General features: G+C 39.2%; 1 protein-coding gene across 1 annotated transcript in view; it reads right to left on the bottom strand.

Annotated features, from left to right (window-relative positions):
- snx29 (sorting nexin 29) overlaps positions 1–21289 on the bottom strand; it is a 581542-nt gene that overhangs the window by 540010 nt on the left and 20243 nt on the right. Inside the window, exons 3-4 of the mRNA XM_063059095.1 lie at positions 15146–15198; positions 10985–11109 (exon numbers count right to left, since the gene is read on the bottom strand). Coding sequence (XP_062915165.1) covers positions 10985–11109; positions 15146–15198 — 178 coding nt within the window. The remainder of the gene's footprint in view (positions 1–10984; positions 11110–15145; positions 15199–21289) is intronic.

Raw genomic sequence — 21289 nt, 5'->3', positions numbered from 1 at the left:
GTATGGCAAGGCACAGCTCAAATGCCATCTATAAAGTTGATGATGACAACTATGGTAGGCTGGATTTCAGATGGTGACGAGGAGGCATACAGAAGTGAAATAGATCAGCTGGTTAAGTAGTACCGCAACAACAACCTTGCACTCAATGTCAGTAAGACCAAGAAGTTGGTTGTGGACTTTCGGAAGGGGAAGTCGAGAGAATATACACCAGTTCTCATTGACAGATCAGCAGTAGAAAGGGTGAGCAATTTCAAGCTCTTGGGTGTCAACATCTCTGAAGATCTATCCTGGGACCAACATATTGACGCAATTATGAAGAATGCACAACAGCAGCTATAATTCATTATGAGTTTGAGGAGACTTGGTATGTCACCCAAGACTCTCACAAATGTCTACAGATTTACCGTAGAGAGCACTAATTGGTTGCATCACTGTCTGGTGTGGAGAGGCCACTGCACAGAATCAGAAAAGGCTGTAGAAAGTTGTGAACTCAGCCTGCTCCATCATGGGCACAAGCCTCCCCAGCATTGAAGAGACCTTCAAAGGGGGATGCCCCAAAAAATTGAATTAAATTTCTTACATCCTTCACATACATGAGTAACAAATCTTTATGCAACACACATCAAAGTTGCTGGTGAACGCAGCAGGCCAAGCAGCATCTCTAGGAAGAGGTACAGTCGACGTTTCAGGCCGAGACCCTTCGTCAGGACTAAAACATCTCGGCCTGAACATCGACTGTACCTCTTCCTACAGATGTTGCCTGGCCTGCTGCGTTCACCAGCAACTTTGATGTGTGTTGCTTGAATTTCTAACATCTGCAGAATTCCTGTTGTTAACAAATTTTTACAGTATGTCTCCATCAAAATGTGCAATTTATAGCAATTTGTTATAAATACAAATTACAAGTACAACAGAACGGTCAATATAGCACAGAAATACAATTGTATCAGCCTGAATTAATCAGTCTGACGGCCTGGTGAAAGAAGTTGTCCCGGAGTCTGTTTGTTCTGGCTTTAATGCTGCAGTACCATTTTCCAGATGGTAGCATCCATCATTAAGCTCTTTCAATTTTTTTTTTAAAGAAAAAGAGAAACATTGGAATTTTCACTCTGCCTTGTCTTCTTAGACAGCTCTCAGCACAGAGGATATATAGCTTCCATTGCAGTTCTGAAACAACTGATGTGACCAAAGGGAGAGCTGCAGACTCTTCCACTGAACAAGAAGGAAACACCGGGCAGGTCAGGCAGATGGATAGTTTGTAAGGTGCTGTATTTCTTCGTCCACAGAAGGCAACTCTGTACGCCTGATGGATAGGTTTGAGATGCCCAACATTATTCTAAATGCTGCTTTGCCACTTTGAGCAGCCATGAAATTCCAAAGGGAACAATGCATTTCTTTCAAGATGATCTTAAAAACATCCTTTATTTTTTTTCCTCATTTACCTGCTAATCTCTTGTGACAGAGTTCGAAGGAGACAAATAATTTAATGCCTGTGGTCATTTATTCTGTATCCTGGCCTTAACAGTGCAATCAGAATATTTGGACAAGAAAACCACATTACCATTAAACAAACAGCTACAAACTTATTCCCAAGTGAGGACAATAAATTACAGTCTAATTATGCAACTCCAAAACAAATAACTAAACACAGCTTCTAAAACATCTTTTACTCCCTAAAGACACACCATATTTCAAATACAAAGCATTAATGTATGACAGTTATTAATGTCATGCAAATTGAAGCCCATTTTGAAACCTATTCAGAAATAAATCTTAATTTAAAGCTATTCAAGTCAAATGACCCAAAAGCAGTAGTGAATTTGTTCGCTCAATGAGACAAGACTGATATTTTGAGGCTGCAGCTGGCCTTCCTCAGCATATTAGAAAGCATTTAAAACAATCAATTGGTGTGCAGACACACAGAAGCAATCAATACTTTCAATTATTCAGTCTGAAAAGACTTCCTCTTCAGATGGTTTTATTGTTATGCTGTGCTCATACAGAGTCAATTCCAGCACAAGAGAATTTAAATCTTGAACTGTAGAAACTATTACTGTTGATCTTGGTTATTGCCACATCCACCTAAAATGATACCATTTGTATCATATATAATACAGGGGCAACAATAAATTGTATTGAACAGTTCAATGCAGGTAAGTGTTTCCTGCTGATAGTGGGGCACACAAAAATACGAGATTCTGTGGTAAACTGAAATGGGGAAGCAGTCAATGTAGACTTTCCTGGCAATCAACTGCACAACAGAAATCAACGCACATTTTAAATTCAAATTCAGATAAACAGCTCATCATTTATCTTAACAATTACTCCGACAGTTGCAGTTCAGCCACATTCAGGAAATGAGTAAGCCATGAAAAATATGTTACCAGATATTAAGAGTTCACAAATGGTAAATTACGACAATGCAGGTTACTTAATGAACGCAAGCATGCCGTACACAGTTGTTTGAAACACCATTTCCGCGGGGACTTCCGGGTCATCAAGGGAATGGCAAGAAAAAGGTCTCTCGACAAAAAAGACGGTAAACTGCCCCAAAATCGAATTTAGACAAATACTTAATATTGCATAACTATATTAATAAAAGGGGCAAGGATGATGTCTAAGAACAAGAATAAAAAGTCCGCTTCGAAGGCTGTTAAACATAAAGAGATGCAGCAAGGTGACGGGCCTAGCTCCCCCACGGCAAGCCAGGACGGAGATAATGAGGGGGAAATCGGTGACTCTGTCTTTGATTCTCGGAGAGATTCGCGAGTTCCGACAAGATAACAGCAAACAGCTGGAAGATATTAAAGGAGAAATAGTAAAAACTAACTCGCGGATAGATGAAGCCGAAGCGAGGATTGTTGGAATTGAAGAGAAGCTACAAAACGCCGAGGAAGTGATAGCATAAATGCTGAAGCTACAAGACCAGCTCCAGTGGAAACTAACAGATCAAGAAGGCTGCTCGAGAAGGGAAAATGTGAGGATCTACGGAGTTCCCGAAGGAACCGAAGGTAAACCCGGATTGATGATTCCCTTCGTGGAGAAGCTGCTTAGAGAGAACCTTGATATACCGGCCGCAAAAGACCAACAGATAGAAAGGGCTCACCGCGCGTTGGCACCACAGCCTCCGGCAGGCGCCCAGCCCAGATCGATTCTGATCAGATTTCTCAGTTACAGAACGAAGGAAGAGGTGCTTAAAAGAGCATGGTAAAAGGTTTCATGTGGAACAACTGCAAAATCAGTTTAGACCACGACTACGCACCGGGGATTCTTGCCAGACGGAAGGAATATACGGAAACACGGAGAGTCCTGAAAGAAAACAACATCAGATTCCAGACCCTGTATCCAGCTCGGCTGAGAGTCTTTTACGACGAAGGGACAAAAACTTACACTACGGTGGAGGAGGCAACGTTGGACCTGGCGGACCGGGGACTACCTATTAAAGTTATCACCCAACCGGAGTCGCTACTGGAGAGCATTCGGCAGAAGTCGTGGCAGTTAGTGGGGCGAGGACGCTCCACTCGAACCAGAGTGTCAAACTACAAGGAAAAGCTGCAAATATTCAGACGCGAATGTACAGACAATACAGATTAATTAAGAGAAATGACTGAAAAGAGTAAATCGGACTTAAAAGTAAAATGAAAACTGGTAACTGAAAATAAACTAGGCGGAATAACTTGAATGATAGCAATATGGTCGAGACATAAATAGGAGAAAATTCTCTATGATTATTCAAACTGCTGAGGGCCCTCTAACACAGGGTGAAGATAGAGGTTATCCCTCTGAACTGAGGCGGGTCGGTGCTCAGGCCTCACTGTGGGAAGTCGGGAAAAATTTTCAAATGTTATACGTTCAGAAATGTCTAGGGTGTGGTTATATGTCTTGGTTTACTGTTGAGAAGGGATTGCTTACTGTTTGGTTAGAAAAGGAGAGTGCTTTTTTCCTACTAGAGAAAAATGCAAACTGAATTGGTAAAAATAATTTCCTATAATGTTAATGGAGTTTTGAATCCAATTAAAAGAAATAAGATTATGTCTAAATTGAAAAAAAGAGAGGGCACAAATAGCTTTCCTCCAGGAAACACATATGAGCCAATCTGAACATGGAAAATTAAAAAGAATGGGCTTTAAGCATGTATTTTATTCATCATATAAATTGAGTCACAAAAGAGGGGTAGCTACTTTAATATCAAGTACTCTTAATTATGAACATATTTCAGAGACTAGAGACAAAGAAGGACGGTTTGTAAAAATCACAGGAAGAATAGAAGGTACAGAAATAACATTGCTGAATGTTTATGCTCCTCCAGGTAGTGAATGGTCATTTTATAGACACATTTTTGACCTAATGGTCAGTTCGAGGGGTAGTAATTTGTGGAGGGGATTTTAATATTAGATTAAATCCTATATTAGATTCTTCAAGAATAGTTACTCAGAATAAACCTCTGACTCGGAAAGTGAATTCATTGATGGAGGAGTTGGGAATTATAGATGTCTGGAGGGAATTACACCCTACTAGTAAAGATTATACATATTACTCTTTCCCTCATTCAGCCTATTCAAGGATAGACTATTTCTTTATCTTTAATACAGATAGACTCAGGATAAAAAACTGTAATATTGCAACAATTGATCTGTCGGATCATAGCCCAGTCTCTATGTCTCTAATCCTGGAAAGGAAAATGAGGAAAACACTATGGAGGCTAAACTCACATATACTTAATAACCCAAAAGTAATGGAGAGATTGAGGGGAGAAATCAAAGAATATCTAGACCTTAATGACACGGGAGAAACATCACCAGTGATTTTATGGGATACATTGAAAGCTGTACTGAGAGGGAAAATTATTTCCATTACTACTCACATGAAAAAAATCAATGCACAAAAATTAGCAGACCTTCAAGGAAAATTAAAACAACTTCAAGTTGGAGATAGCAACAAAAGTAATTCAAATCGAAAACAGGAAATTAGGAAATTGCAAAGTGAAATTGATGATATTTATACGTTGGAAACTCAAAGAAATTTTCTTTACCTGAGACAAAAGAATTATGAAGTAGGAGGTAAATCAGCTAGATTATTAGCATATAAATTACGAAAACAACAAGCAGACAATACAATTCATAAAATAAAGAATCCAAAGACAAAGCTTGTGGAGAGTACAATAGGGAAAATTCAAGAGAGTTTTGAAACATATTGTTACGTACCCCGTAACTGGGTTGCCAAACCAGCAGAAATGGATCACTCAGTTGGGAGTCTGGATTACTAGAACTAAGAAAGTTTTATTAAAGAAACAAGCAACACAGTAATCGAAAGGATAATAAATGCAACAGTTCAGCTATGATAAACACACGTGCACAGAATTAAGATAACAGCATCAATCAAGCTCTATCGTTGTCTAGGGGTAAATGACCAAATTTCAAAGTGACTCAAAGTTCAGTCCAGTTTAGTAGTTCAGTTCGCAGTAATCGTTGCCATGGCGATGGACAAAGTGGGGGGGGAGAGAGAGAGAGAGAGAGAGAGAGAACAGGAACAACTGATCATTCAGACACGGCTTCACTCACAGACCGACGATATGGCTCACAAGCAACTTTTGGGCGGGTCCTTGGTGATGTCACCTGAGGTCACCGACTGTGACCCCTCCTCCAGATGCGGTCGATCCTCTGCAGTGAACCCGGCACCCAGGCAAGGGCGGACACACACCAGGTTCCCGTTCCCGCTGATCGTACCTTTCCACCCTGGCCGTTGTCTGGTACTTCCCACCGACTCGTGAGAAGCGTACCGTTTCCAGGGTCTCGTTACCTCGGGTGGCGTGTGTGTCCCTTAGCGAACCGGTCCCTTTTTATCCCCCTGCTGGGGTATCGCCTGTCCATCACTTCAAACAGTTCAAGGTTCAAAGGGGGCAGCCGCTCCAGACAGCTCTCTCTCCCCCGTCCCTTCATTACACATCTCCAGACGCTGCTCCATTGTTCCTTATCTCTCCTTCCCTTGAGGGCAGGTGGCAGACCACTTGCTGATGTCACTGATGCTAACCCAGGCCAGCAAACATCTTAATTTTATGTGTATTCTCGTCACAATATTATCGAGAGCGGTACTCCCAAACCCGGGCCCCCAATGAGCCCTATATAGACAGTGTATTGAATTTTTTAGATCTACCTAAACTTACAGATTTACAAATTGAAAGTTTATTAGAACCAGTAACTGTCAAAGAACTGAACGTGGCCATCTCTAGGTTAAAGGCTGGAAAGTCCCTGGGTTCTGATGGGTTTACCTCAGAGTGGTACAAGTCCCTGAAGACACAGTTAGCCCGATTACTACTTAACACCTTTAATTGGATCTTGCAGAGAGGAGAAACTCCACCTTCCTGGAGAGAAGCGATTATTTCAGTTATTCCTAAAGAGGGTAAAGATAAACTAGAATGTGGCAATTATCGGCCAATTAGTGTTCTTAATTTAGATTACAAACTATTTACATCTATATTAGCGCGCAGATTGGAAAAGCTTTTACCTGGCCTAATCCATTTAGACCAGACTGGATTTATTCAACAAAGACAAACACAGGACAACATAAGGAGAACTCTGCACATATTAGAACAGGTTAATCAGAACGAGACAGAGACTATGGTAGTAGGATTGGACGCTGAGAAAGCTTTTGATTCGATTAGTTGGGCATTCCTATACAGAGCGTTAGCAAGATTCGGCTTTCAAGAAAGGTTTATTAAAGTAATTCAGACTCTATATGACAGCCCTACAGCCCGAATTAAGATAAATGGGGACCTCTCTGACTCCTTCATTTTAGAGAGAGGCACTAGACAGGGATGCCCAATTTCTCCTCTCCTTTTTGCGCTATATATTGAACCACTTGCCCAACTAATAAGACAGAGCGAAATCGTAAAAGGTATCAAGGTGGCAGGGATTGAACAGAAAGTGGCATTATTCGCAGATGATGTTTTGGTCTATCTGAGTGAACCAGAAAAATCATTTATAGGATTGTTTACACTGTTGGATGACTTTGGGAAAATATCAGGTTATAAAATAAATGTAAAGAAAACGCAGGTTATGTCCCTAAATTATACACCATCCAAAAAATTGCAGGATACATACGATCTTAAGTGGGAAGCTAAATCATTAAAATATTTAGGAATAACCCTGCCGAAGGATCTTTCAACACTGTCACAGGTAAATTATGGGCCATTAATCTCAGAGATAAAAGCAGATATGCATAGATGGAATCTTATCCCCTTTTTAAGTTTAAATTCAAGGATAAATACTATAAAAATGAATATTCTTCCTCGGTTATTATATCTTTTCCGTACTTTACCAGTGGAGGTGGATGATAATCAATTCAGGGAATGGGACAAATGGATTTCCCGCTTCATTTGGCAAGGAAGGAAACCGAGAATTCGATATAACACCTTACAGTTAGGGAAGGAAGGAGGAGGTATGGTTCTTCCTTGCCTGAGAAATTATTTTTATGCCTCACAGATAACCCCTCTGTTATATTGGTGTAATAGGGAATATAAGGCTAGATGGAAGGAAATAGAATTTGGATTAGTTGACAGTTTTCCTCTTCAGGCCTCAATAGCTGACAAAGGATTGATGGCCCAGTTGGAAAAATTTAATAATGCTTGGATAAATCTTACATTAAAAGTATGGCAGGTGGTGGTTAATTCATGTGGAATTAATAACATGTTAAAACTCTTTAGATGGTGTGCATATGATACCGAATTCCTTCCCAACAGAGGAGATGAAAGATTTGAGCTATGGATAAAGAAAGGTCTTACAACCTACCTCTCATTTAAAGATAAAAGAGTATTACAAAGTTTCCAAATCCTGCAGGACAAACATGGCCTAGAACATAATGACTTTTTTTAGGTACCTTCAAATACGAAACTATGTTAACCAGAGTTGTAGATATACAGACCTATCAACAGTAGAATTAGAATTTTTCAAGATTCTGAATTCGGCTTGCAGTTCAATACCTAGTAAATCAGTTTCTCGCCTATATAATGCACTCTCCCATGCTAAAAATGTAAATACACTGTATATTAAAGAGAAGTGGGAGAAAGAAGCGGGGTTGGTACTTTCAGAGGAGGCTTGGGGGAAAATCTGCAGCTTTCAATGGTCCTCGACTAATTCTTTGACTTGGAGAGAACATTGTTGGAAAAACATAAGATACTTCAAGACCCCATATCAGGAAAAATATAAAGATACAAATGTGATGTGTTGGAGAAGGTGCGGCTCCAAGGAGGCAAATCATTTTCATATTTTCTGGGATTGCCCTAAATTAAGTCTATTTTGGGAAGGTATTCATAGAACATTAGTTAAGGTACTTAGGTCCCAGATACCTCTGAACTTTGAGACGCTCTATTTGGGGCATGTATTGTTCCTTGAACAGAAGGAAGATATAAAGTTGCTGCAGGCCCTCTTAGCGGCAAGTAAGAAATCAATCACTAGAAAATGGCTAAATCCAATACCACCTGCATTAGAAGATTGGTACGAAATTATCTTGGAAATATTTAAAATGGAAAAGTTGACTTACTCCCTGAGAACTCAAAAAGAAACATTTTATCAAATCTGGAATAAATGGATTGAATATATAACCCCAATGCGAGCAGACTTTAGATGACTCTCCTAATGATTTATATTGCTCTTCTCATCAACACAGTAATATTGCTAACGTAAGCACCCCTAGTCTAAATGTTTGGTTTTTTTTGGAAAATAGAGAATTAACACAAGTAAAGGGAAAGATTTGGGAAAGGGATAAAAAAAAATGAAAAAATTAAGTAAATAAGTACATAGGGATTGGATAATTATGTCTGCGGGCAGGAACAAGCACGAACAAATTGGGATATAAACACCTACAATGGTTGGTATATAGGCTTGTATGCAACATTTTGGACCAGTGGAAATGGTCCAGAAGGGTTGTATGGAAACTATTATTACCAGTTTTCTTAACAACTAATTTCATTACTTAGCCTAATAGGTTAGATTTACCACAGTACATAATTATCTATTTAAATGTTTATTTTCCTTTTATATCATCTCAATGTGTACTTAAGAATATATAAATAATTGTAGTTTTATACATATAAAAAAATGGAAAAGGTTATGTGTGAAAAAAAAAGAAACACCATTTCCATGAGAAACTGTCTGTTGTAACTTACTCATGTACAAACTGCTAGTTAAGTTTCTATGAAACGGTATCAATGTGCTAGACTGTTTCCAACAGATGGAAAGAAGTGAAAGAATGATGAGAAACTAATATTTGAGTTATTCTTGACTCTTTTTACATGTAAAAGGAAGTACTAAAAATACTCAGCGAGGTCAAGCAATATCTGTAGAAAGAGAACACAAGAGATTCTGCAAATGCTGGAAATCCAGAGCAACACACACAAAATAGTAGAGGAACTCAGCAGGTCAGGCAGTATATATGGAGGAAAATAAACAGTCGACATTTCAGGCCGAAACCCTTAATCGGGAATGGTTGACTAAGAGTCTTGACTGAAAGGTTAACTATTTATTCCCTCCATAGATGCTGCCTGACCTGCCGAGTTCCTCAAGCATTTTGTTTGTGGAAAGAGAAGCAGAGGTAACTTTTTAGATCAGTGTCCTTCCATCAGGTTGTCTTATGGGGTAAGATTAGATATATTAAGAGTAAGTGAATACAATGGAGTTCAGAGAAGTGAGAGGATACTTGACTGAAACGTATTAGGTTCTGAGAGATCTTGACACAATGGATGTGGAGAGAATACCATCTCCAGTCGGAAATCCTCTAACTAGGGATGCTTGTTTAAAAATAAGGATAGCCCATTTAATGTAGCAATGAGGCAATCTCTTTTCCCCCACAAAGCATCATTAGTTTTTGAACTGCTTTTCCTCAAGCGATGACAGAACTAAATATTTTTTAAGGAATAGGTGGACGAAATCTCAATAGGTGGGTGAAAGTTTACATGGGGACATTGGTATTCAGCATTCTAGTTACCATAAAATCAGCCATAATCATATTAAATGGTGGAGTTGGTTCAAGGAACAGAGTGATCTATTCCTGTTACAAGTAGGTTTGTGCATTCCTTTGTACTTGACTGAAAATTGGATTGAAGAGATGAATTACAGTGATTTCTAGATGCGAGTCATGTTCCTTGGGGATGAAGTTAAAGTGTTGATGCGTTGAAAGTATTTAAAATAATGAAGAAACTTGACATAAAAGCATAATGCTGTATTGGAGGTCATGAAACTAAACTGGAACTATGCCATGCGAAAGAAATCCATGATAGACATCTTCCAGCAATGAAACAAAAAAAATTACAAGCACGACTTATCTAAAAGTCCGTAATCCAAAATAAATTGACACATCTGAAAGTATATACATCATGCAAATAAGAATTATGCCTCTCAAAAGCTGGCATGATCACTCATGCAAAAATAATGAACATAAATACTTCTTCTATAATCACTCGCTCACATTATAAATCATTTAAGTTTTTAACACCATAAATGAATGTTTTTTTTAAGCTATGCAGCACGTCATAGACTGAAGATTCCAAAAAGGGCTAAAATAAAGAATGCTTTAGTCATGTTTGAAACTTCAAAATTATTTATCAGCAATAATCTAACAAAGATATAATCATTTTATCCCTTTCAACCATCACAACGACCTGGTGCCCCCAGCTCTATTCACCTGATAGTTTGCTGTTTCCCTTTAGGAGTTCCTACATTCCACTCGAGAACCCTGATTCACTAAAATAATGCTTCCCACCCACGAACTAGCAGATACCCAGTGCAGCATTTATAACTGTATCTGCCCAAGAGACAAACTGAATGAAATGTACTGAAAAGGTCAAAGGGTCAGAATTGAGAATATCAGTGCAATGGTTTCAAACAGCTTCCCGGAATAATCTTAAATCGATCATATTTGAACTACAGCACTTTCATTCTTAAAGAAACCTAACGTTGATAAACGACACAGTATAAATATGTATGGTTACCTGTTTCAGTTTTATTGGCAAATCCTGCTGCTTGTTTGATAGCAGCTGCAGTTAGTGCTAATCCTTTGCTTCTTCTTAAGCCATGTTGCAGCACAGTCTCAAACTGAGCACACAGACAGATCACCCTGTTAACAGAGCAAGTGAAATGTATGACAGAAGGATTGTTCGGAGCCAAGACTACAAATCGAATACCTGCTGAAACACGAGGTGGCAAAGCATTTGCTAAGAAGTTTCATTCTTCTAGGATTTGTGAACACCAATAAAATTGGCCATGAGAACATTTGAACAAATATTCCAAACATGAACAAGAACCCCATATGTAAATTACTGTATTGAGACATCAGATACAAGTAACCATGTAAAATGAAAAACAAATCATCTCTTGAAAGCACAGGAAATTCTGCAGATGCTGGAAATTTTGAGCAATACACACAAAGTCCTTGAGGGACTCATCAAGTCAGGTAGCATCTATGGAGGGGAATAAACAGTCGGTGTTTTAGACGGAGACCCTTCATCAAAAATGGAAAGGTGGAAGAATCATACTTTACAATTGTAGGTGACATTAACTTCAATCCAATATGTTTAATTTGTCTAAAACAATTTATAATCAAACTTGAAATTATTTACATTGCTAAAGCACTAATCATTTTAATGTTTTTTTTGATGTTAAGCTTAGCAAGCACTACATTGATCTCAGTTACCTAAATATTTTCAATAAACATGTCAGAAAACTCTTTCCTGATGAAGCATAACAATGAAGTGAAGTTTGAAAATAGAGCTCTGCATATCAGTAGAATATATTGTAAATCACAGTTTAAAATGAACATAAAATGGTACAGCACAGCACTGGCCCTTCAGCCCATGACATTGTGCCAAACTGAATCAACCTACTCAAGAATCAATCTGGCCTTACCCTCTTACACAGCCCACAACCCTCTATTTTTCTTACATCCATATTCCTTTCTAAGCACCTCTTCAATGTCCCTATTGTTCCAACCATACCACCACCATCAGCAGTGTGTTCCAGCACATAACACTGTAAAAAACTCCTACCTTTGACATCTCCCATAAACTTTCCTCCACTCACCTGAAATGGATGTTTTCTAAAATGTCCACACTATCTATGCCTCCTAGTATTATACACTATTATCAAGTTGCCTTTCATCCTTCTTCAATCCAAAGAGAAAAACACCAGCTCGCTCAACCTTTCTGCATAGGGCATGCTCACTAATCCAAGCAGCAACCTGGTAAATCTCCTCTGCACCCTCTCTAAAGCTTCCATATCATTTCTGAAATGAGGCAACCAGAATTGAACACAGGACTCAAAGTGTGGTCTGAACATGCCTCCATAACGAAGATGTTATAGCTTATTATCAAAACAACCTTTGCCAGTATTCAGGCTTCTGTTCTAGAAAAAGCCAGAAAGCAAAAATACATCCTGTACCCCGTCTAAGTGCACCCAACTAAAACAGACACGAAGACACCAGATGATATTCACTCCGTAATAACATTGTACCCAGTTCAAATTCAATGAGAAGGAATGTGAAAGTTTAAATCCATTTTGCCCTTCAGGATAATGTAATCAAAATGTAGTCCTTTAAAGCAGACACAGAATGATGAGATAACCAAACGCACTGCACAAAATGTCAACAACAGTTTGTTCAAACTGCACTATCATCTGCTTTGGACAAATCTCATTAACATAAAATCACCAGAAACTAAACAAAATCTCATTATTGTTCCATTTCTGCAGAGAACCAATTTTCATACTTACCTAGTATTTAGAAATACTGATCAGAAAGGTTAAACAGAATGGGCAGATGTCACCTCCTTAGGCAAACTAAATTAAAGAATTATCAACAAGAACACAGTGAAACAAGGGTGTGGGGTAGTCTTTTGGACAGGCCCACCTCAAGAATGGTTGCTTTGTACATTTATTTAATTTCCAATTGCAAGATGATCCAATTTATCTCTAGACCACGAGCATGGTGTTTATGAGATAATCAAACTTGCAAGATCAGTCTGCATCACATCTAAATAAAGTGCCAAGTAAAATGAAGATGAAATGGAAGGAAAGACCTCACATGTATGCTCTATGCTCCCTGACAGCAAGACACGAAAATAACTAAAATGGAATATCAAAGTGCTATCTCTGAAGTATCATAAGCAAATTTATCACTCCGTTTTCACACAATAAGCTTTTTCTTTCACAGCAATTTACTAAGGGTAGAATTCAGACTGAGAAATCAGTGCATGTGCAGCGTTTGTTGAAAGTGCCAAGAGTAGTTTGAAAAAGGGTTTTTTTTTTAAAATAGCTTCTTAAACAGAGGCAAAGAGTGCAATGTCAAAGCCACCTGGATCAGGTGATTCGTCCACTAAATTCAGCAAGCCTTTCTCATACCAACTCTAGCCTATCAATCAAAATTTCATTTTTCTTTACTAAGAAACCAGCAGAATGTTGCTGCATGAAGACTGATGTTGCCTGACTTTGAGTTCCTCCAGCATTTTGTGCATGTTCCTCTGTGAATTTCCAGAATCTCATATTTATGACTGACGTACTTGTTTAGTACTCAAGCCACACTCTCTGCCTCCATGAGTAAATTTTGTATTTGGTCTCTGATCAGCTCACCTCCCTCTTACAACTCTTCTCCCATTCAAATGGCTACCAAGTACTTTTGGATTTCTTTTTACATTTGCCACCAATCTTCTCTCATGGTTTCCCTGCGTTGCTCTGATCTCCTTCTGAATTCCTCACTGTACTTTCTGTAATCAACCTGATTCTCAGTGGGTTCTAATTTATTCTCCAGCCTTTTGTTCATCCATGGTTTTAATTTCCATCCCTTTCTCCTCAGGGTATTGTCCCTGAACTAAAGATGAAACAGCTCAACCTTAAGTTACAGTGCTGCCTGCAAAAGCCTTGATTCTCTCAGATCTGTTCCCAACCCCTGGCCAAATTAGTTCAAACCCTTTTCCACAGCATGAGTAAACGTTCCCACAAGAATACTGTCTTCAGTTCTGTTGAGGAGCAATCTATAAGACTTACAGGAATTTAGCTCCCCTAGAACGACTACATCGAAGACTGCATTGTTGCTGTTTCCTGCACACATGCCAAGCTCACCAACTCCGCCTCCAACTTCCGCCCTGCACTCAAATTTACCTGTTCCATTTCCAACACCTCCCTCCTCTTTCTCGATATCTTTGTGTCTCTATTTCTGGAGTCAGTTGATATATTTTATAAACCCACTGACTCTCACAGCTACCTGGACCATACCTCTTCCCACTTTGTCACTTGTAAATTTGCCATTCCCTTCCCTCAATTCCTCCATCTCCGCAACATCTGCTCTCAGAATGAGGCTTTTCATTCTAGAACTAACGAGATGTCCTCTTTCTTCAAAGAAAGGGGCTTTCCTTCCTCCACTATCGACACTGCCCTCACCCGCATCTTTTTCATTTCATGTACTTCTGCCTTCACCCATCCACTGCCACCCCACCAGTGACAGAGCTCCTCTTGTCCTCACCTACCACCCCACCAGTTTCCATGTCCAGCACTTAATTCTCTGTAACTTCCACCATCTCCAACAGGATCACACCACCAAGCACATCTTTCCTTCCTCCCCCCTCCACTTTTTGCTTTCCGCAGAAATTGCTCCCTACACGACGCCCATGTCCACTCATCCCTCCACCCCTCCACACTGATCTCCTTCCTGGCACTTATCCTTGCAAGCAGAACAAGTGCCACATTTGCCCCTATGTCTCCTCCCTCACTACCATTCAGGGCCCCCAAACAATCCTTTCAGGTGAGGCAACATTTCACCTGCGAGTCTGTTGGGGTTATCTACTGTATCCAGTGCTCCCGGTGTGGCCTCCTGTGTATAGGTGAGACCCAACACAGATTGGGAAACCGCTTTGCCGAGCAACTATGCTGCATCCACCAAAAAAAAGCAGGACCTCCCTTTTGCCACCCATTTTAATTCTACTTCCCATTCCTGCAAGCCAGTCCATGGCCTCCTCTACTGCCACAATGAGGCCACACTCAGGTTGGAGGAGCAACACGTTCTACTCCTTAAATTCCTTTAATAATATAGGAATCTGACTCAAAAGCAAACAATGCAATAAATGTATAAATTAATCACACTAAGAACAAATGAGAGTGTGCCTTACCTACTATCTGCATCTGATGCAATTTCCTTTCTTCCACCAAAGCGAATTTGGCACTATATTTGAAAAAGGGAGAGTCTTATCAGCAATGAAAACAGAAAAGTGTACGTTAAACTTATGAAATGCAGGGGACTTGACAACCCTCTCAAGGCAAACAACTTTTTTTAAAAAAGAGATACTGCTCAGTGACAGGTCCTTCTGGCTCAACTACATTCATGTAACAAATAACCTACTAACCTTTTGAATGTGTGAGGAAACTGGAGTACCTGGAGGAAACTCACAGTCACAATGAGAAGGTACAAACTCCTTACAGAGAGTGGCAGAATTGAACCCAGGTCACTGACACTGTAATAGTGTTATGCTAACCATTAAGCTACTCTGCCACCCCAAATTAATACTCAGCTTTCTCTATTTATCAAGATTAGATTGGGTTAAGTGTGGTAAGGGGTTAACACAGGAGGAGAGTTTGGCAGCTGTGGGCCTGTACTCACTGGAATTTAGAAGAATGCGGGGGAATCTCATTGAAACCTACCAAATGTTGAAAGGACTAGATAGGGCGGATGTGGAGAGGATGATTCCTATGGTGGGGGTATCCAGATCTAGAGGGCACAGCCTCAAAATTGAGGGGCAACCTTTTAGAACAGGGGTAAGGAGGATTTTGTTTTTAGCCAGAGAGTAATGAATCTGTGGAATGCTCTGCCACAGACTGCAGTGGAGGCCAAGTCCGTGGGTATATTTAAGGCTGAAGTTGATCGTTTCCTAATCGGTCAGGTCACCAAAGGATATGGCGAGAAGGCAAGTGTATGGGGTTGAGTGGCATCCAAGATCAATCATGATGGAATGGCAGAGCAGGCTCAATGGACTGAATGCGACACACACAAAATGCTGGAGGAACTCAGCAGGCCAGGCATCATCTATAGAAAAAAGTAGTCAACGTTTCGGGCTGAAACCCTTCAGCAGGGTTTCGACCCAAAATGTTGATTGTACTCCTTCCCCCCCCACCCCACCCATAGAGGCTGCCTGGCCCGCTTAGTTCCTCCAGCCTTTCATGCGTTTTGCTCAGATTTCCAGCATCTGCAGATTTTCTCTTGTTTGTCAATGAACTGAATGGCCCGATTCTGCTCGTGTCTTATGGTCTTATGGTCTATTCAGCCAAATAATTACTGACAATACATCACATCTACTTTTGCATGAACACACAAATATCAAAGTCAAATTCCATTCCCACCTACCTCCAACGACAAAACAGCAGATAAGTTAATACTGTACGTTTCATAAAACTTTTGATTTTAACATGTGCACTATCTAACAAGCTTCAAACGAGTATTTTCTCCCCACAAATGATTGAGACAATATACAAGATCGACATCTAGGTATGGAAGCAGAAGAGTCAGAGCTGAAAAGATATTGTATACCTGAATAAAAACAGTTTTGGTATTTCTCACAAAGTTTACAATGACAGTATATTTGCTGCAAAAAATTTGAAACTTGGATATTTTGTGGAATCATAAACATCACAGTAAAATTAACAAGTTATTTGGAAGAAAAGAGAGATTGAAGTAACTGACAATGATCAGTTTGTTTAACAATAATTCCGAAGCAAAAGCAGCTGAACTGTAAAGGGGCCTTCATATAAATCCCTGGTCAAAGTGGAAGGCATCAAGCTTTTGCATCACGTGGACATGGCAGTCTTACATAACTGGTAAAAAGAACATAAAACCCCTAAATCTATCTATAAGATAATCTAGTTTCCACACTGTAGATTGCAGCATCAGTCAATTCAGACCCCAAAAAACTGAAGTGGAAGCGACTCTTCTTTAATCCCTAGGGACTGCCTAGGTAGAGTTTGATTGAAAAGGAGAAAAGCTATCTTTCTAACTTTCACTTTAAAATGGAAACAACAGCAAAGAACATGGACATTAAAAGTACAATGAGAAAAAATATGATCAGAAATGTTACTTTATTCTGACATTTAATTCATTATATTTACCTTTCTCTGCTATGTACAAGTTGTAAAATTCTTTTTGCTACAGAATCAAATTAGTTAAACACATTTCTCTGGAAGATTTCTTCAGCCTATATAGATGAAAGATTTATTGAAAGGAAACTGTTAAGATAGTGTGTCACAGTTTGTGGTTACTTTTCATTTGGAAACTAAAACTAGCAGTTTTATTGTTAAGGAGAGCAGTAGGTAGTTACATTTCTTTATCACTGTGGAGGTCTATGATGAGTCAATTTCTTCGGTTGCAAGCATTGCATTTCCAAAAAATTAGCTGTTTTCTTTTCACCTATGCTATTAAAATAGCCTGGACTATTTCCTTTGTGCAAGAACATGTGGATGAAAGAATATGCATCAAATGGAAAGCAAAGGATTAGCATTTAGGATAACAGAAGCAATTAATGCTACAGAGATAGGATGCAAATATTTTGTCTCACAGCAAAGCTAATTAAAAGTTTAAAATTCCACAATAAAATAACTATTAAAGCATATTCAGGATCTTAACTGCTTTATATTAGTATTGCCAATTATCATTCAATGTGAAACATATCAACACTTTTTTTTTTAAAAACGCAGAGGGGTGAATGCGTGGAATGGGCTGCCGGCGACGGTGGTGCACAGACTCCTATGGTTAAGAGACTCCTGGATAGGTACATGGAGCTTAGGAAAACAGAGAGTTATGGGTAACCCTAGGTAATTTCTAAAGTAAGTACATGTTCAGCACAGCATTGTGGGCCGAAGGGCCTGTATTGAACTGTAGGTTTTCTATGTTTTACTTCAGTTTGCAATTAATTTAAAATAAAAAGAAGCAATATCTACTGTCTGATGAAAGGTTTCAGCCTGACCTGTATTCTCCAGCATTTTGTGTGTGTTCCTCTGGATACAGAGCATCTACAGGAAATCTAGTGTTAATGTCTATTGTCTTCTTTCTTTTTCTCACAGTATATCTAAGGCTAGAAGAAATCTATTCATGGATTACAACTCAAATAATTTGATATATATTAGCATTAAAAGAAATTCAAATTAAAAGGCAAACATCCTATGGGTTTTGCTTCAATGTACTCTTTATTTCCAGATCCCACAGAAAGTAAAATTCAAACCGGTATTTTAAATTCCTATCTCCTATTCAGATTTTACAGTGACAACCTCAGCTTGTGTTATTTGGTTCATCAGAAGGGTCAAGAATGTACCATATTTTAAGATTCTCAATTAAGACCATTATGACCCATATTAACACTTTAAATTCTGTTCATTTATCCTCTTGCTGTCTTAAAGAATCTATTAGACATTGTGTACACCAACTCTGAGTCATCAAACCTTCTTTGTGAACCACATAGATTATAAGTACCATGAAACAGGCGATTTCCATATTAATTACTATTTTAAAATGTTGTTATTCACAATAATGACATTTCAAAATCTGTTTTAGTTAGGTCTTAAACATTCATAACACAAAAGCACTAAGAGTTATCCTTTTGAAAGTACATGCTTACACTGTAAATAAAATGTAGAATTCAGGGACAGGTACTGGATGTTGAAAATGTCCACCTTAATTTCCAAATATTTAAAAACTTACAGGCAAAAGGCCATAACAGACATTGCAACCAAAAAAAAGTTGTTTAGACTCATCTTAGTGGCACCTCTAAGCAGTACATTCATAGTCTAGGATATATACAAGAAGGCACATGATATCAAAAATGAGCTGAAATATATATCTTTAAAAAGCTCAAAGGTCAATAAAGACAGACAGATATTGGTTTGTAGTTAACGGGCGAACTTCTGCATACTGAACAGTTCTATTAAAAAATTATTCCTATTATGCTTGTCCTACAGCAAGCAAACAGGCCCTTCAGTTCAACTGAACATGCCAAGTCCCACTTGCTCACAATTGGCCCATATCCCTCTACACCTTCATATTTTTCCAATAAAACTGTTATTCAAGTTTGCACAATTATGCTACATATCCTCCATCTTATATGTAAATCCAATGAAAAGAACGAACGATGAAAAATTTACACAAAGTATCCCAATTACTCAAATAGCATAACACACTATCTTTGAATATTTCACATCATGTCTCACCCCCAAAAGGAACACTTAAAAGCTTTCTCACCTTAAGACTTTTTTTTAAATTTAGCAACATTCACGGAAAAAAATTCTGTATCAAATTCAAAAGTGTTGCTCATGTATAAAATGCAAGCAAAAAACTAAAGTAGTAAACAACAGGAATTCTGCAGATGCTGGAAATTCAAGCAACACACAAAGTTGCTGGTGAATGCAGCAGGCCAGGTAGCATCTGTAGGAAGAGGTGCAGTCGACGTTTCAGGCCGAGACCCTTCGTCAGGACTAACTGAAGGAAGAGTGAGTAAGGGATTTGAAAGTGGGAGGGGGAGGGGGAGATCCAAAATGATAGGAGAAGACAGGAAGGGGAGGGATGGAGTCAAGAGCTGGACAGGTGATTGGCAAAGGGGATATGAGAGGATCATGGGACAGGAGGTCCGGGGAGAAAGACAAGGGTGGGGAGCGGGGGAAAGAGACCCAGAGGATGGGCAAGGGGTATAGTCAGAGGGACAGAGGGAGAAAAAGGTAAGTGAGAGAAAGAATGTGTGTAAAAATAAATAACAGATGGGGTACAAGGGGGAGGTGGGGCATTAGCAGAAGTTAGAGAAGTCAGAGAAGTCAATGTTCATACCATCAGGTTGGAGGCTACCCAGATGGAATATAAGGTGGTGTTCCTCCAACCTGAGTGTGGCTTCATCTTTACAGTAGAGGAGGCCGTGGATAGACATGTCAGAATGGGAATGGGATGTGGAATTAAAATGCGTGGCCACTGGGAGATCCTGCTTTCTCTGGCGGACAGAGCGTAGGTGTTCAGCAAAGCGGTCTCCCAGTCTGCGTCGGGTCTCGCCAATGTATAGAAGGCCACATCGGGAGCACCGGACGCAGTATATCACCCCAGCCGACTCACACGTGAAACGTCGCCTCACCTGGAAGGACTGTCTGGGGCCGTGAATGGTGGTAAGGGAGGAAGTATAAGGGCATGTATAGCACTTGGTCCACTTACAAGGATAAGTACCAGGAGGGAGATCAGTGGGGAGAAGTAGTAATTATTTGGGAAGATATTCAAATGCTTGATCAAAGTGATGGGTCAAAGGAGTACCTCCAAGGAGAGTTTAGGAAAACAATTCCTAAGTGTTAGCTGGTCGCAGATGACTGTAGACAGACCTACAATTAGTCAAGTGAAGGAAAAGGAACACTCAAAAGATCAGATTCAGTCTGTCATAGTTGCTCACAACATTTCTGAAGCTACGAAGGAATAAATCATGAAGCCTATTATTTATAAATTGACAATTTTAAAATGTAAGTAAGACTAGAACTAGGGACATAGCCTAAAGATTCAGGGAATAGATTTAGGACAAAAATGAGGCATTTCCAGACAGGAGTAAATCAGTGCAATTCTCTGCCAATGAAGCAGTAATGACTACCTCAAAAAATATACAGGGAATTCAAGTTAATTTGGCCATCAATTAATTGGGGCAGCCACTTATTTGGGGGCAACTCTTGAAGAACAAAAATATTGAGGAAACAGCCTGGATTCCCTTTGTTCGTTTGGGACACTGTGGTGCTTAAATGGGACAGAAGACTGTTGCTGAACAATTTCTAACTAGCATCACTCATGTGCACTTGTGTGGCCATTGAGCAGTATGGAGCAAACAGTTTTCAAATAGCGTCACTTGCACGTGCTTAGGTTGTTATTCATTTGAGCAGATGGACTCCGATTCAAAAACCAATGATTTTTGATTTTTTTTTTGATTTTATACAGGAAAGCAATGAAGGCAATCCATTATCTGCACTAGGTGTCTGCTTTTTGTTCACTTACAGTCAATAAGAACATGACAGAGTACCTGCCGAATTAATTCTTCTGTCCATGACTATTTGGAACTAATACAGTTTTATCGTACTGTAGTAGTACTGGTAGTATTCTAATTTGCTCTGTATTTCAGTTAAATACATAATTTCTCAGTTAAATGACAGTTTGTCTTTGTTATACCTTTTAACTATTTCCATGAAATTGGTCCCAACGTATCCCAATTAACCAGAATCCACTATATTTAAGGTACAGACAGACAGATTTTTGTATACAGAGG

Source organism: Mobula hypostoma, chromosome 9 (assembly GCF_963921235.1).
Source record: "Mobula hypostoma chromosome 9, sMobHyp1.1, whole genome shotgun sequence".
In the NCBI taxonomy this organism is placed as follows: Eukaryota; Metazoa; Chordata; class Chondrichthyes; order Myliobatiformes; family Myliobatidae; genus Mobula; species Mobula hypostoma.
This window is presented reverse-complemented; position numbering and strand designations above follow the sequence as displayed.